Genomic DNA, 17865 nt, shown 5'->3' on the forward strand with positions numbered 1-17865 from the left:
CAGGCTGTTTAGAAGATGCACAGGTAGAGAAGACGTGCTCCAACAAAACATGATATTTTGGACTTTATATATATGTGTGATATATATAAACTTTTGGCTGTGTAAACTTTTGTGATGTTTAAATGTTGATGTTTGGTACTTTAATGATGCTTGGTACTTTAATGAAATTTGCATTGTAAATATTGATTATGTAGGTTTTTTATCAATGAAATTTGCACTGGATGAAATTTGCACTGGATGTTTTTTATAAACCGTTGAGTAGGAAAAGATTAATAAGTTTTTTATTTATTGTCAAAATGTTGTATATTGTACCCAAAGACATCAGTTTAAATATGTCAAACTGTTGTCAATGGCGTTAAAAGACAATAGTGACAAACTGATGTTATTTAACATTGTTCGCTAAAAAGACAACGGTTTTTAACCGTTGTCAAACCGATGTCATTGGCAAAAAAGACAACGCTTTTTAGCCGTTGTCGTAGACAGTTCAAAACTATTGTTGAAGAGCCTAGGCATACGCTCAAAGACAACGGTGAAAAACTGTTGTCTTTGAAGGAAAAGACAACAGTTTTTCACCGTTGTAAGAATGTTGTCTTTGCCTTCAAAGACAACGGTTAAAAACTGTTGTCTTTGACCACCCCTTTTAACAACACGGCCTTTAACAACAGTTCAAAATGGGTTACGACAACGGTGAAAAACCGTTGTTGTTTGCCTTTTTTCTTGTAGTGTGTATACTTATCGTTAAAGCGGATGGATGATACGAATGTGTTGGAGAACACACTCAATATGTGGAAAGTCAACAATAAAAACAAGGATTTCAAGTATATGTATATGTGGAGGTTTCTTAAAAAGTATGAGAAATATGCTCCACAATCGGTTCCTCTTTCCTCTAACAAGAAGGCAATGACATCTGAATCAAGGGGGAACACTTCAGTATCAAATCCAAATCCAAATACGAGTGTTGATGTGGATGATTCTGAAGCTCACATTCATCCGATAAGGTAACAAGCAGCACAAGAGGAAGGGCAAATCCAAAGTCAGAGAGTGCGACGTAATGGAACAAATCTTTGATAAAGAATAACAAGATATTAAAGAATATCAAATGGAAAAAATGATTTTGCGAAAAGTTGAGACCTTTTATAAGAATTATGAAATTTTTATGAAGGATATATACTAGTGAGATGACACCAGGACAATTTCGAATACGTGAGAAAATAGTTGAAAAAAATTAAATAAGGACATAACCTAGAGTAGATGTGTTTAAGTTTATTTTTAATATATATTATTATAATTTATGTCTTTTATTTTATGTATGTTAATATTTTTATATATTTTTAATTATTAATGTCATTATGAGGATTAGCAATTTATGGATTTAAATTTTATAAAAAATTAATTATATATAAGGTAAAACATTATATATAAAGAAATTGTTGGGAGATTTTTGTATAGTGAAAAGATATATAAGAGTTTTTATTTTTGATATGGTATTGATGTGGTATTGAAGAAGCTACTTGAGAGTGTCCATGAATATGGAGCTCTCACCGATCTAAGTACAATTATTTAATTGTACTCGGATACATTACGTTCATTAATATTTTTATTTTATTATAATAGTTATGAATGAATGATAAATGAATAGCAGTTATAAAATAATAATTATTATAATGTAAATATTTTTAACAAATTAAATATATATTATATTATATGGCATGATATACCAGTTGTCATTTTATAAAAAGGTAGATCCGCTACTTTAGCAGTCCCCTAGTGTCGGCCCCATGGATATGGAGGGAGGTTTATGCAGGTACACAGGCCATAGGCGCATGGCGGGGTAAACCCTAGGTCGTCAGTTCCTGAGAATCGACCTCTGACTATTACACCAGAGATACCGTGCGCTCACCGTCTGTGTTACGCCCTGGGGACACCAGTTGTCATTTTATAGTTTCTACGAGAAGAGAATTGGATAATTTGTAGATGAGTAGGATGTCTCTTTTAATAAAAAATAATAATAATAAAAATAGCAGTCTTTTGATGATTTAAAAAAATGGAAATATTTTCACTTTTGTCCTTTAAAAATTATATTATCATCAAATAATATATTTCTCTCCTTGTAAAATTCATCTTCACTGGATGGAAAAAAATAGTAAATCCAGTTAATCCTAAAGTGATCAATCTAATCCTATAAAATTTTTTTACTAATCATTAGGATAGATAAAAAAATACTTACGTTGGACGACTTAAAAATTCAACATTTTTTAATTACATATCCCATTTAGAGAAAAAAAATTTTATAAATTCATTATAACTGGGATCGAATCACACGGATATATAGTGTAATTTAATAAACTTGACAATCTCCACTTTTATATAATATACATAGTGTAACGTAAATACTTAATTTAATAAATATAGTTACTTGTTCTTAATTACTTTCTATTAATCACACAGTTATTCTGAATTTTGATATTGCATTTTCATATCAATTAAAACATAAAAATTTAGAAAATGACTTATTATTTTTCAAATAAATCATCCCATATTCACTCCTATATTTTTCTTTCATATTAAATTTTATGAGTACACTTGAAAAAATAATTTTAAATTTATTAGTCCAACATATACATATTTACATAAAAACCAAATTAAAACATTTTTTAATATTCTAATATATATCTAAACTATATTATATTTTTTGAAACTATTTTAGTAATTTTCAATGTTCAATTTATGACACATTGTAGCAACTATATTTAAAATTAATCTATTTTAATTAAAATATAGACATTCAAAATTTCTTAGATCAGTTCAATATTTAAAAACAAATAAAAAATCTAAAATTTAAAGTATATTACTCTGACTTTAATTTAAATTAAAATTAAAAATATTTTTCAAAATTTATGAACTTCATTATAATTTTAATTCAACTTGTTTATTAGAATTTAATCAAACGTGGTTAATGTTGATATTAGTGGCCGGGTTGGGACGGCGGCGGTGGCGGCGCCACAATAAATTGAGGATGGTCGATGTCTGTGGCGGCGGTATGCCTCCGTAATAGGAAAATGAAGCCCCTACGACCGTCGTGCATGTCCGCTCTCCGCCTCTGGAGGCATATTCATGTCCCCTCCGGCAGGTGCCTCCGCCGTCGCCTCTCCGACCTTGCTCACTCCTCGCCTCTCTGCCTGGCCTTCGACGACCGGCTTCAAGCCATGCCTCTATTGCACCTGGAGCAAAGCGTAGACCGCCGAACCAACTACACTATCACCTTGCTCAGTCGCCAGGGAAGGATGTTCGATGCTCGCCAACTGTTCGACAAAACACCCCACAAGGACGTCATCTCCTGGACCTCAATCATCTCCGGCTACATAAGGTGCGGGATGCTCCACGAGGCAAGGGCGCTCTTCGACCGTGCGGACGCACAGAAGAACGTAGTCACCTGGACCGCCATGCTATCCGGCTACGCTCGGTCGAAGCTTATCAGGGAAGCTGAGGAGCTCTTTGAACGCATGCCCGAGAAGAATTGTATTTCTTGGAACACCATGCTCGCCTGCTACGCTGAGAACGGCCAGCTCGATGAGGCCTTCCATCTGTTCACGAGAATGCCGGATCGGAATGTCGTGTCCTGGAACACGATCATGATTGCTATGACTCAATCTGGTCGCTTAGATGAAGCATATCGGCTGTTTGACGAAATGCCCGCGAGGGATGTGATATCGTGGACTTCAATGGTTGCAGCCTTATCGCACAATGGGAGGGTTGATGAAGCTCGAGTTCTGTTTGATAGAATGCCGGAGAGAAATGTGGTTTCCTGGAATGCGATGATATCAGGTTATGTCCAAAATCTAGGACTCGATCAAGCTCTGGAGCTGTTTGTAAAGATGCCTGAGAGGGACATAGTTTCTTGGAATACCATGATTACCGGATTTATAAAGAATAAAGATTTGAGCAGGGCACGAGGTTTATTCGAGGAGATGGAAGAGAAGAATGTGGTCACTTGGACTGCCATGATCACAGGATGCGTCGAAGATCAACAGAATGAGATGGCATTAAAGATGTTCTTAGAGATGCTAACGGCCGGTGTCAAGCCAAACCAAGCAACATTTGTCAATGTTTTGGCTGCAGCAAGCAATTTAGCAGCATTTGCCGAAGGACAGCAAATCCATCAGATTGTTAGCAAAACCATTTCCCAGTTTGATCCTTCTGTTAATTCTGCTCTCATGAGTGTGTACTCCAAGTGCGGTGAGATTGCTATTGCTAGAAAATTGTTTGAGCTGCTGGGTCAAAAGGATTTGGTATGTTGGAACGGAATGATTGCGGCATATGCCCATCATGGGAATGGCCAAGAAGCACTGAACCTTTTCAGAAATATGCACCTGCATGGATTCAAGCCTAACGATGTTACCTATGTGGGATTGCTCTCAGCATGTAGCCACTCTGGTTTGTTTGATGAGGGGCTTAATCTTTTCAAGTGCATGATGAATGATCCATCAATTGAGGTGCGAGAAGATCATTATGCTTCCTTAGTCGACCTATGTGGTCGAGCAGGGCGACTTAAGGAAGCTTCGAGTTTCATCAAAGGGTTAAATATTAGCCCTTCATCACCCTCTGTCTGGGGGGCGCTTCTTGGAGGTTGTAACGTCCATGGGGATGTTAAAATTGGGAATTTAGCAGCTAAGAAGCTCATGGAAGCAGAGCCCAACAATGCCGGATCTTACATGTTGTTGTCGAACATCTATGCTTCGAAGGGCAGATGGAATGAAGCAGCAAAAATTAGGTTAAGGATGAAGGATAAAGGACTTAAGAAGCAACCAGGTTGTAGTTGGATTGAGGTCGGAAACAGAGTTCATGTTTTCATGGTACGCGATAAGTCTCACAGCGAATCTAAGAAGATCAACGCATTGTTGCATGATCTTCATAATAAAATGCGGCAAAAAAAAGGATATGTTAATGCTCTGGATCTTATTTCAGTTGAAGATGAAGTAAGTTATTCTTCCTTTTAGAATAAATAGGTCTGAAGTTAACTGGTGTATGCAAATATGAACTACTTCTAGTTATTTCAGACAAATATATGTAGCAGTAGTCAGAAAGATAAGTGTGATTCAGAATAATGTGAGAACAAGAAAGCAGCGGTATTATCACAATGACAATCAAATCCTAGCAAAGATCGCGAGAGCCCAGAGGAGTAGAGCCAAACCCGAGAACACGTTACTCGCCGTGCATGCTCCACTCTGTACAATCGTATTAATTGTCAAAGTTTTGATTCAAAAATGGTGGCTAGCTGCGCGTCAATGTAGTATAAGCATCTATTGGGATGGGTTGTGGGTGTGAGAAGGTTTATTAATTAAAGGGAAGAGAAAGGAAGAGAAAGTAAAGTATTTGAATTTATCTTATTTGGGATGAAGGGATTGTTAATTAACAAACATGTGTATCTTGTTTGAGAGGAAAGGGAAGAGAACGAAAGTTCAATATATAAAGTTATATAATTATCGTCCATCTTAATCAATATATAAAGTTATATAATTGCCATCGATCGATTTAGGTTTAAGAAAGTTTAATTCAACTATTTATTTTAAGTTAGAATGATTTGAATTAATTCATTATTTAAAAAATTAAAATTATAGGTTTAACTGTATCGATCACTTATTCCTTGATTGACGAAGCTCTTGTTTCCTTACTAGCATACTCACCATTGCTGCTTTGCTATCATCGATTTGTGTGTCCCCTTCACAAGTCGTTAGCATTTGCGTCACCTCTTTTATTGTTTGCTGACCACCCATGATCAATGATGGACATCGTCCGTGGTTCCACTACTTCGTAGTCGTTGTCGCCGCCATTATGGTTCGTGCATCCCCTTTGCAAGCCGTTGGCATCAGTGTCGCCTTAGTCGTCGTCGCAACCATTGTGGGTTCGTGCATCCCCTTGCATCGGTGTCGCCTTAGTCGTCGTCGCAACCATTGCGGGTTCGTGCATCCCCTTTGCAAGCTGTTGGCATCAGCGTCGCCTCCTCCACTATAGTCGGTGTCAACGCCATCACCCTTGCGACCCACTAAAGCAAGGTCGGGGCTGATGTTGTTGAGATAGGGATAGAATTGGAATATTTTTTTTTGGATTTCCATTCCCCTTCCTTACACTCTGATTTGTGGTGTAAGAAATTCGACGTCTTTTCTTAGGTTAACACTGACCCTTCCTTTCCCATCAGCTCCTCAACACACTCCTTCCCAAACGAGGTTAAAAGCTCCCCTTCCCCTACTTTACCCCATTCCTCACCTCCTCCCAAACAAAGGGTAAATATATACATCGACGTACCATTTGATCAGCAGCGACACTCAGCCCAGGAGAGGCAGCCTTGGTCAGTGATGCGGCAAGCGAGGCTGGGGAACTAGGAACGGGAGCAACGACTCTCTTTTCCTCCTTCTTCTTCTTGCTCACCGTGGAGGTAGGTGTGTTTGACGACATTTATGACACTGTGGTTAGGATTGGAGTCGAGGGGATAACAAGGCAGCAACCGATGACACCAAAGTTGTTAGAGTAGGGTGGGGGGGGGGGGGGGGGGGGGGGGGGGGGGCGAATCCGCACGACGAGAGGCTGGATCTCAGTGGATCGTGGCAGAAACCATAGGTGTAGCGTCGATGGTGGCGGCGGAGGGAGCAGTCACCGGAATGGGTGAGGGATGAATGGGCAGATGAGCACGAGGGTGCAGCCATCGGAGATTGGGCATTGGCAGAGACAGCAACACATAGGAGGAGCAAGAGACATGTAGTGGCTCGATGATGATCCATCATCATACATAAGAACAAGTATAGGAGAAGTGGTCGAATGAAAGGGAGCGAGAGCTATGTATATATGCATTAATAGGAGCAACATGGTTGTTGTTGGAGCAATTTATATGACCCTAGGTTTTTCGATATTTGGGTAAAGGTTTAAGTTATGTTTATTGTTGTATTTGATATGCATTGTGAGTATGCAGGATACATGTACAACAAGGAAAATTCAAGTGTGATCTTGGCAAAGGTAAAAGTCCAAGTGGAATCTTAGCAAAAGGAAAAGTCCAAGGGCGAGTCTTGGCGGTGTAAGTCCAAGCATGTAGTCTTGGCAACGTAAGTCCAAGTGTGACTTGGCGAGGTTGAAGTCCCGAAGCATAGCTCTTGACAATGGAAGATCCGACAACAAGGATAAGGACGATAAAAGCTCCTGAATGCAAGACATGAAGGATGGAGAGGCATCTGAGGGACGCAAGGATGATGGAAGAGGCTAGAAGGCAAGGTTGAGAGTTGTGCGGGCGAGGACAAGTGTTGTGAGTGTATTCCGGGAAAAACTCTAGTTTAGGATTTACCAGTCGACTAGTGCATTTACCAGTCGACTGGTGGTTGAGAAATAGTGAGCTGAGAGGCTACTGTTTGCTCAACAGTCGACTAGTATAGTGATTAGTCGACTTGTAGCCAACCATTGGAGTGTAACGGTCATCTTCACTTAAAGGTCAATCGATTAATGCATACACCAATCGACTGATGGCAGAAAACATAGCTTATGTTTTCAGCCCATGACCTATATATCTAAGGCTTTGGAGTTTGGTTAAGGATGAAGAAATAGAGATGATTAACCTCTATTAGAGTTTCCAAAGCTCTCCTTGTAATCCAAGTGCTTGTGGTCAAGAGTTATGGTGAAATTTCTCCACTAACAAGAAGGTTGTGCTAGCCGAAGGTTTTTCGTGGAGTCATCCACCAACAGATCGGGATTGTCCACCTTATGAATACACCGTAGAGTAGGAGAATGTTATCTTCGAACCACGTAAACGAATGTGTCGTTTGATTTGTTGTTTTCTTGTCTTCTTGTTTTAGGGTTAACTTTCTTTTATACTTGTTGTTTTTGTATTCCGCTATGCTAACAAGTATAGGAAGCGATCAATTTGAGTGAGAAACTATTCACCCCTCCTCTAGGGCATTAAGGTCCCAACACGTGGTATCAGAGCAAGGCCGGTCTTCTTTAGACTAATCGACAAAAGAGAAAAACATTAGAGGCGATCAATTTGGGTGAGAAGCTATTCACCTCTCTCCTAGGGCGTCATGGTCCCAACAAGTAGTATTACTAGTCGACTGGTAATAGTGGTTTTCGACATAGAATATTTTTGTGCGTTGATTTCGATGAGGGCAGTCAACTGAGGCCTATGACAGTCAATTGATACAGGCTGAAATTGATTTTCTGCATTAGAAAATGACCAAAAGGATGAGATGCATATATATAATCTCGTGGAGGATTAATACATGCTAATTATGCTCATTAGAGGTTAAAGGGTTCAATAATTAAGATATTGTTAAAGCTCTTTTTGATGATTGGCAAAGGGAGAGACGTTTATGTTGGTGCAATTAACCTCTAGAGTTTTGATGTTTGACAATGCACCTAAGTCTGGTCAGTTTGACCAAGGGTTAATCTAAATAGGACTTGATGTTTGGAAGAAAGTAGTCTAGTTAGGACTAGATGACTAGCAAGGGTAAGTCCTAACTGAATGATAAGCAAATGAGAAGTCCTAACTAGAGGTTAGGCAAGTGGAAGTCCTAGTGAGTGAAGCCGAATAGTTAGGTGGTGGAAGTCCTGATGAGTGGAGCCGGACCCTAGTGAGTGAAGCTAGGTGGTGGAAGTCCTGGTGAGTGGAGTCGGACCCTAGTGAGTGAAGCTAGGTGGTGGAAGTCCTGGTGAGTGAAGTAAGACCTTAGTGAGTGAAGCTAGGCGGTGGAAGTCCTGGTGAGTGAAGCGAGCCCTAGTGAGTGAAGCTAGGTGGAGGAGATCCTGGTGAGTGAAGCCAGACAATAGAAGTTCTAGTGAGTGAAGCTAGGCAACCATAGGAAGGTAATTCTAGGTAATGTGTGACCGACTGTCGACCGAACCAGCGAATTCTGAAATATGTTGACACTGTTTTACTTTACTATTTTATCTATTGTACTAACCCAGTATGCAGGAGTTGACAGGTCTGAGGGAGTTTGGTTAGGTCAACAGGTCGACTGGATAGCTGGCATGAAGTCCAGATAGGTCGACGGGATGATCGGATGTCTAGCAAACTAGTAAGTTAAGGTAAGTCACTAGAGGAGAGTGACCAAGTGAGGGCGCGTCCTGGTTGAAGGAATAGTAGACATCAGTCCAGTTTAGATCCATTTGGAATCCCTAAGTTGAGACTTTGATTATTTCCTGGTCCTAGGAGGACAGAAACTAATTACTATTCTTTAATTATAATTATGCTAACATTTGTCTTACAGATTTATTGGACTAACATTGTTTTGTAGGACAAAAGAAGAAAATTACCTTCGGGTGAACAGTGTCTGAAGGCGCCTTCCATGGCGATGAAAGGTACCTTCTGCAGGATAAATTTTAGCCTCCATGCCTTTTATAAGGCTATCTCGAGAAGGCATTGAACAACAACGACTATACGAGATACTACGCGTTCTTTTGATGTTTTGATTACTCCGGGCTCCTGCTACAACTCTAATGCAAAGCTGTTGCGCCCAACGACTGCTCTAAAGACTTCTAATCATGGCCAGTAGACCAATATCGACACGAGCGCTCCCACTTCAATCTATAATAAGTATCAGTATTTTTTGTGTAATTAAAAACTGCAAAAGGACAAGTTGAGGGTGTTGCATTTATTCTAACTTTCCTTTGTACTTCGATTCCCTCTTCCGGAGGTACCGGAATATGTTTATAGTGAATTACCTATCGATAGGTCCGCGAGACCTCGGTCTTGGAGTAGGAGTCGCCGAAGGCTCCGAATCAAGTAAATTACTTGTGTTCTTCTCGTGCCAGCTTTTCGTATTTTTCTTTTCCGCTACATTCACACTCTAATTTTAAAACGACAAAAAGAGAATTGCGTAATCAATCCAATAGTTTAGGTTTAAGTGGGAAACCTAAATACCTTTACAAGAATCCTAACTCAAGGGGAAGCTTAGATGAAGGGAAAACCTAGGATTATATTCTATGATATAAGTATGAGTAGATTGTTTATTTATTGACAAAGGGGGAGGAGTTTACTTTGCGAAAAATCCTAGCTCAAGAGAGAGCTTAAATAAAGAGGGAGCCAAGAATTAAGTTCCATTATTTATGCATAAGTAGATATACATGTGTTATTTGCATGTTAGTGTTATATATTTTCCTAACTTAAATGGGTTACTAAACATCAAAAAAGGAGATATTGTTGGAGTAATCTATATGACCCTAGATTTTAATATTTGGGCAAAGGTTTAAGTTAAAGTTATTATTATATTTGATATGTATTATAAGTGTGCAGGATGCAGGTACAACAAGAAAAGTTTAAGTTGTAGGATCGTTACACTAGTGGTGGGGGGGGGAGGGGGGGGGGGTGAATAATGTTGGGGTTGCAAGGTTGCAAACATAGTCCCATATTGAAAACACATGGAAAAGATCATGGGTTTATAAGAGAAAGATATCTCCATTGGCATGAGGCCTTTTGGGGAGAGCCCAAGAGCAAAGTCATGAGGGTCTAGGCCCAAAGTGGACAATATCATGCTATTGTGGAGATATCTAAATTCTTTTCGATCCTACAATTGGTATCAGAGCCCGGACTGCCAGAAGGTTTAACCGCCGACTGTGCACAAGAGCTATGGTCTGATTGAACCATGTGAGTACAATATTGACCTCGAACAAAGAAAGTGGGGGCTCCTATGTTCGGATCAAGAGGACCAGACACCGGGCAGGAAGTCCTAGTAGGTCGGGTGGACCGAGGGGCAGGAAGTCCTAGTTGCGGCTAAGCAAGAAAGTCCTAGTAGGTCGGGTAGACCGAGGGGCAGGAAGTCCTAGTAGGTCGGGTTGACCGAGTGGCAGGAAGTCCTAGTAGGTCGGGTAGACCGAGGGGCAGGAAGACCTGGTGGGTCAAGGATCGGACGTGGGAAGCCCATGGTCCTTTGTTTGAGGGGGGGATTGTTGGGGTTGCAAGGTTGCAAACATAGTCCCATATTGAAAACACATGGAAAAGATCATGGGTTTATAACGCTCGTGACTTTCACATTTTTTTACAAAACATAGAATGCACAGTGGAAATAAATAAACATAATCGCAAACACAAATAATTTTACTTGGTTTTGAGCTTATGACGACTTCTACTCCAAAACTCACACTCGTTGAGTGTTTACTTTGGGCAATTCACTATCAATTCGTAGAGTTACAAAGACACGTACAATTACAATGAGGCTAATAATTAAGTGTTATAAATGAAAGTTATACTGACGACTTAGAGAGTTGTAGTTTCGAGCTTTCGGTCGTCGGAGCAACGTTACGGCTTTGTTAACTTATCTTTTGAGTAGCACACAATAGAGAGATCGTGAGAATTCGTTGTCAATTATTATACTCAAAGCTGTTGGCCGAACCCTTTTTATAGCCGAGTTGAACCTAATCCGATCTCTAAACTGATCTTGGGATCATTGTTTAACTCGACTTTGATCGGTCAACTAGTCCTTCTGAATCCTCCTAACTTTCTGTTCAGATACTGCCGCTTCGGATAGAAGTCTTTGTTCGATCGACCGATCCAGTCATTCGGTCGATCAAACCTTTGACGCCCCTAAAATTATCTGGTCTGATCAACCCAATCTGATCGACCTGCAGTCTATCCACTATTCGGTCGACTGAACCCCAGGTTTGATCGACCAATCCCTTGGTTGAAACTTCATCATGAGTTGATCTGGTCTTTGGGGTTTGATCGACTGATCCCAACGTTCGGTCGACCGAACAAGGCAAAATCCTAACCTGCAAAGTATTAGTCTTCTTGCAAAATAGAGTTAGAATAATAGGCAAACAGTATATAAAAAGTAACTTTAACAACCTCCGGACTATCCGATCTTGACTTTGAATTTCGTTGAAACTCTAGGTCGGACTAACGTCTACTATTCCCTCTTCGGGAAACACATCCTCAATTACTCTTCTCAGGAGAAATTACCTTTTATTAGAACAGTCTTTCAGACTATCTGGACTTTTGCTTAATGTCCAAGACATCAGGACTTCATGCTGGACGTCCGATCCCCAACCCATCTAGTGTTCCACCTGGTGTCCGCGATCCCCAGAATTTTCATCTAGTGTCCTCGACTCTAGGATTTTACCCAATATCCCTGATCTTCTAAGACTTTGCTCAGTCTCCCGAACTAGGACTTCGTTGCCTAACCGCAGCTAGGATTTTTCGCCTGTCTAATGTCCACTAGGACTTTTTTGCCTAGTCTCAATTAGGACTTTCACCTTACTTAAGATTACTTAGAACTTTCCTATAAACTTAATCATACTTGTTAGATCATAAGACACCTTAACTTTGAACCCCTTTGTCATTATTAAAACACAGGTTTGATCATCTGGTGCTCCCTGCACCAACACAAGTGTGATCTTGGCTAAGGTGAAAGTCCAAGTGGGACCTTGGCAAAAGGAAAAGTCCAAGCATGTAGTTTTAGCAATGTAAGTCCGATTGTGACTTGACGAGGTTGAAGTCTAGGAGCGTGGCTCTTGGCAATGAAAAACCCGACAACAAAGACAATGCCGATGGAAACTCCTAAAGGTAAAGCGTGAAGGATTGTGAGATATCTGAGGGACACAAGGCTGATGGAGGAGGGTGGAAGGCAAGGTCGAGAGTTGTGTAGATGAGGACGAGTGTTGTGAGTATACTCGGGGTAAAATCCTAATTTAAGATTTATCAGTCGACTGGTGGTTGAGAAATAGTGAGCTGGGAGGCTATTATTTAGTCAACCAGCCGACTGGTCAATATGCCAGTCGACTGGTACCAGTCAATTGGTCAATATGCCAGTCGACTGGTACCAGTTGACTGGTATGGTGATTAGTTGACTGGTAGTCGATCATTGATGTATAACGGTCGTCTTCACTTAAAGACCAGTCAACTGGCGTATACACCAGTCGACTGATGGCGAAAAACACTGCTTGTGTTTTCAGCCCATGATCTATATATCCAAGGCTTTAGAGTTTGGTTAAGGTTGATAAAATAAAGGTGATTAACCCCTATTAGAGTTTCTAAAGCTCTCCTTGTGATCCAAGTGTTTGTGGTCAAGAATTGTGGTGAAGTTTCTCCACTGACAAGGATGTTGTGCTAGCCAGAGATTTTCTGGGGAGTTATCGACCGACGGATTGTGATCGTCCACTTTACGAACATGCCGTGGAGTAGGAGGAAGTTATCTCTGAATCACGTAAACGAACACGTCGTTTGGTTTGTTGTTTTCTTGTCTTCTTGTCTTCTTGTTTTAGGGTTAGCTTTCTTTTATACTTGTTATTTTTGTATTCTGTTGTACTAATAAGTATAGGAAGTGATCGATTTGAGTGAGCATCTATTCACCCCTCCTCTAGTAACGTCAAGGTCCCAACAATTATGGTCTATTGGGATATACCCGATGTAGTGCGTGCTAAAACACATTTCAAAAAACATGTGCATTGAAAAAAAAGTATAATAATTTCTAATTATTACATCACATACATCACACATACAAGGATACAACATGACAAAACATGATCATAAAATAAAATTTCCTAAAATAACTTTTACTCTAGGTATACTTGATGGATGATACAAAGTGGAAAGGATATCAACTAGCAAACCCAACAGAGTTTACCTCTACTCGTATCCACGCCGAGTTATTTTTGAAACGACTTTAAGAAGTCATGAGTTGTCTCCGATGGCTACTAGCCAAGCGTGGAGACAAAGCAATCAGAGAGAACTTCCATGGCACGATTAGGTGGGCGGTGACAATGTGTTGTTAGCGACACCGAAGTCATTGAAATTAAATTCATCGGCATAAAAATCGTTGGCATCGAATTCGGTGGTTGGAGATGGCTGGTGGTAACTATTGGACGACAAGAGCTTGGGCGATGGCTAGAGAGAAAGAAAAGAGGATGAGAAGAAGCCTTAATCAAATTAGAGTTTTCTCTCAGAGAATAAAATCACATATCTTTTCTCCTTATAGAGGGGTATTTATACACCTCTACATAACTTGGGGAATAAGTCATCTCCTAAACCCATTAAACAAAGCCAACCCAATTCATTACCATTAAGATTAAGTTTGGTTCAAAACCAAACTATTTTGATTCATAATTAAACTAAATTTTTTTGGTTTATTATTAAATCATCTTGGTTCAAAACCAGACCAAACTCTTTCGGTTTATTATCAAACCATTACGAATCCACATCTCCTACAATAAGCGTGGCTCATTCGTGATTCTGCTTTGACAAATATCTTTTCATATTTGTCTTTTATGTTTGGTTCAACCAAATTTTCTCTCTCTCTATCTCTCTCTTTGAGAATCAAATTTTAAATTTGTTTTAAGTCTCTAAGATAAACTCGTTGTGCGTATGATCTTATAGGTTCATGTTAGTACCCCAAGGTAGTTTTGATGTGATCAACCAAATCAAGTTAAGTCCTGTTGTGGTTTAACCCTTGTGTTTAAGTGTGCAGGAACTTAGGAGCACAGGAAGTCGAGCGAAAGACACAGCCAGCGAGAAGGATGACACAGGAGAGAGCCGACGGGCTCGGTGCGTCCGAGGGATGAGGTGCTGCAAATTGTTGGTGCAACCTTAGGTCAAGGTTGACCTGGTTGACCAGACTCGAGTTGACTTGACTCGAGTTGTGTTTTGATGTTTGACGAGTTATGTTTGACAATGTTTGTATCTTGATGTTTTACAAGGATACAAGCTTAGGAGATTGTGGGTGCAACCCGTGGTCAAGGTTGACCTGGTTGACCTGGTTGACCCGACGTGAGTTGACCTGACTCGGAAAAGTCCAAGCAGGGAGCTTGGCACGGGAAAAGTCCAAGCAGGGAGCTTGGCATGGGAAAAGTCCAAGTAGGGAGTTTGGCATGGTGAAAAGTCCAAGCAGGGAGCTTGGCACGGGAAAAGTCCAAGTATGGAGCTTGGCACGGGAAAAGTCCAAGTATGGAAGCTTGGCACATGGGAAGTCGGAGAGGGCTCGGTAGCTCGTTCTCCGGACTGCGGTCAGAGAGGGCTCGGGAGCTCGTTCTCTGGACCACATGGGAAGTCGGAGAGGGCTCGGTAGCTCGTTCTCAGGACTGTGGTCAGAGAGGGCTCGGGAGCTCGTTCTCTGGACCGGATGTGAAAACCCTAGTGAGTGAAGCTAGGTGAAAGTCCTGGTGAGTGAAGCCAAGCAGTGTGAAAACCCTAGTGAGTGAAGCTAGGTGAAAGTCCTGGTGAGTGAAGCCAAGCAGTGTGAAAACCCTAGTGAGTGAAGCTAGGTGAAAGTCCTGGTGAGTGAAGCAGGCAGTGGGAAAGTCCTGGTGAGTGAAGCCAGGCAGTTGTGAAAACCCTAGTGAATGAAGCTAGGTGAAAGTCCTGGTGAGTGAAGCCAGGCAATGGGAAAGTCCTGGTGAGTGAAGCCGGGCAAGGGAAAATCTAGATGGATTAAGGGTGATCGAACATCTGGTGTTGAGAAGATCAAGTAGGTCAAGGGAGTGACCGGATACTTGACACGAAGAGAAAAGTCCAAGTGGGTCAAAGGGATTGACCGGACACTTGGTGGGGAGTCTTAGCAGGTCAAGGGAGTGACCGGATGCTAAGTATGATGTACTAAGAGGTCAAGGTTGACCGGATATTGGTTTGGACTTGGTTTGGGCTAAAACCAAGACCTGGATCAGTCTGGAGACCGATCAGAAAGCGATCAGTGTGCCTCTGTAGGAAGCGATCAGTGTGCCGACCCCAAATCTTCGTTTCTTTCTACAAGTTGACGTTAGCGCAGCGGAAAATAAAACAAAAGTCACAATCTTCGTTTGCTCCTAACCGCGACCATCGATCCTAACAATCTTCTTTCTACAATTTGGGGTCGGCACACTGATCGCTTTCTACAAGTGTGCCGACTTGGGGTCGGCAGATTTGACTCCACCGGCACCAAAAGTCAAGGAAGCCGGAGTCCCGATATGCAAGGGCAAGGAGCACGTGGTGTGCTTCCAATGCAAGCGAAGGGGACACTATAGGAGCCAATGTCCGAGGGGGAGGCAACCTCACAAGGACAAGAGATCGAGCACATGTATAGGGGGAGCTAGGGCAAACCCTAAGGTAATCTCTAAGGCACATTCTTGCAATTCTAGTAGGATGCATGCTAGTAGCCTTATTGCTATTGTCAAGAATGATAAGCATGTTAATTATAGGAACCAATATATGTGCTTAGGTGCTAAACATATTAGCCTAGGTAAGGACAACACTAGAAATGTCAATCCTAGGATTAACTCATCTAAGGTTAAGGAAAACCTAGGTAGGAACCCCAAAACAACTAGACACATGCCTAGGAATACCTCAAAGAAAAATGAAAAATTAAAAATTGAGGTATTAGAGAAGGAGAATCAAGTCTTGAGGTCAAGACTTGATACTTTGGAAAAGGCTCTTAAGAACTCTAGGGTTTAAGGGTCAAAAACCAATGTCCAAGGACAAGAAAGGTTTGGGTCACAAACCTAAGTCCCAAGTGGTCAAGCCCACTTATCATAATGTTCCATTTGATTATGGAACAAAATCTAGGGCTAGGAAGACCATCACCAAGGTCACAAGGGGAGTCACCCCTAGAGTTGATCTTGATGAGTCCCAAATGACCAAGGCTTCAAAGCCTAGGAGGGTTATTAGAAGGGTTGCTAGGGAAGTCATCCCTAGTGAATACTTAGTGAACCCAATGAGCTCCAATAGGTATTGGGTTCCTAGGAGCGTGATTTCATCACGCTAGATTAGTTAGGGTGTGACAACCTTACTTGAATAGGTAGTTAACCTAATCATGGCAAAAGGTGGCACTTTAGGATTTTTCAAGGTATAATCAAGCCTTGAAAATAAAATTAAGAATTATTCCTAAGGTGATTAGAATGTGCCAATCAAATTTGAGGAGTTGTCTAGAGTCAATCTAATTGGCACAAAGTGATCTAAAAATCTTTGGTATAAGATTTTAGGTCTATTACACTTAGGAATATTGATTTTATGGCAAAATGATCAAAAATGGCAACTAAGGCTAGAGTTAGGTATTTTCTATACCTTTACATGTTATTTGTCATATATTGTTTGCCATATGCCATGTCATGACATCATATTTAATCTATGATCATTTGAAATGTCATGATAATGCTTAGGTTATTTATATGTCATGCTCTAGTTAAGTTTCATACTTTATGCCATGACATCATGACATTGGCACATGTTATTATGTATGATATCATTTTATGTCATGTCATCATTTCTTGCATTTATAATCAATGAAATTGATTTAAGGTTAAAAACACAATTTGATATGGAGATCAAATTGATGTTTAGAAAATGCATGAGACCTTAGCCTAAGATAACCTAAACCCATATCTCACATCAAAATTGACTTGGATGTGTTTGATACACCTTAGATGTGTGTGAGATATTAGGATTGTGAGTTAGGATCAAGGTGCATAGTTCTTATACCTAGATGAACTTAATTCTAATTGGGGATCATAGGGAAGGCTTGTGTACAAGTCATGTACATTTAGCCCTAAGATTGTGGTCCCAAATTAAAGGGTTTAAAATCATTTTAAAATTGATTTGAAAAACCTTGATGAAGCTTTTCTAGTGATAGCATTCATCATTGAGCAAAGTGATACAAAGATGACTTAACTTTGAGCTATTTCAAAGTCTTTTGAACTTTGTATCAAGATTGAAAAATGGAAGATATTTTCATAGAAAACTATTTTTCCATGATAGTATGTGGTATGAGGAATGTATCCTCAAAATTTCACAATTTTTCAAATTTTATGTGATTTTTGAGAGGTTTCTGAATTTCGGAAGTAGAAAAATCAGAAACTTCTGATATCAGAGTTGGGACCGATCAGAGGGGATTCTGATCGGTCCAGGGCACTCTGGATCGGTCACTGTGACCG

The 17865-nt window shown here is 40.4% G+C and overlaps 1 protein-coding gene across 1 annotated transcript; it reads left to right on the forward strand.

Moving 5' to 3' along the window:
* Nucleotides 1-2941: 2941 nt before the first annotated feature.
* Nucleotides 2942-5343, forward strand: LOC122050943 (pentatricopeptide repeat-containing protein At2g35030, mitochondrial-like). Its single transcript, XM_042611820.1, has 2 exons — nt 2942-4976; nt 5058-5343. The coding sequence occupies exons 1-2, from the start codon at nt 3024-3026 to the stop codon at nt 5103-5105; spliced, it is 2001 nt and encodes a 666-aa protein (XP_042467754.1). The 5' UTR covers nt 2942-3023; the 3' UTR covers nt 5106-5343.
* The last annotated feature ends 12522 nt before the right edge of the window (nt 5344-17865 follow it).

Source organism: Zingiber officinale, chromosome 3A (genome assembly GCF_018446385.1).
Source record: "Zingiber officinale cultivar Zhangliang chromosome 3A, Zo_v1.1, whole genome shotgun sequence".
Classification (NCBI taxonomy): Eukaryota; Viridiplantae; Streptophyta; class Magnoliopsida; order Zingiberales; family Zingiberaceae; genus Zingiber; species Zingiber officinale.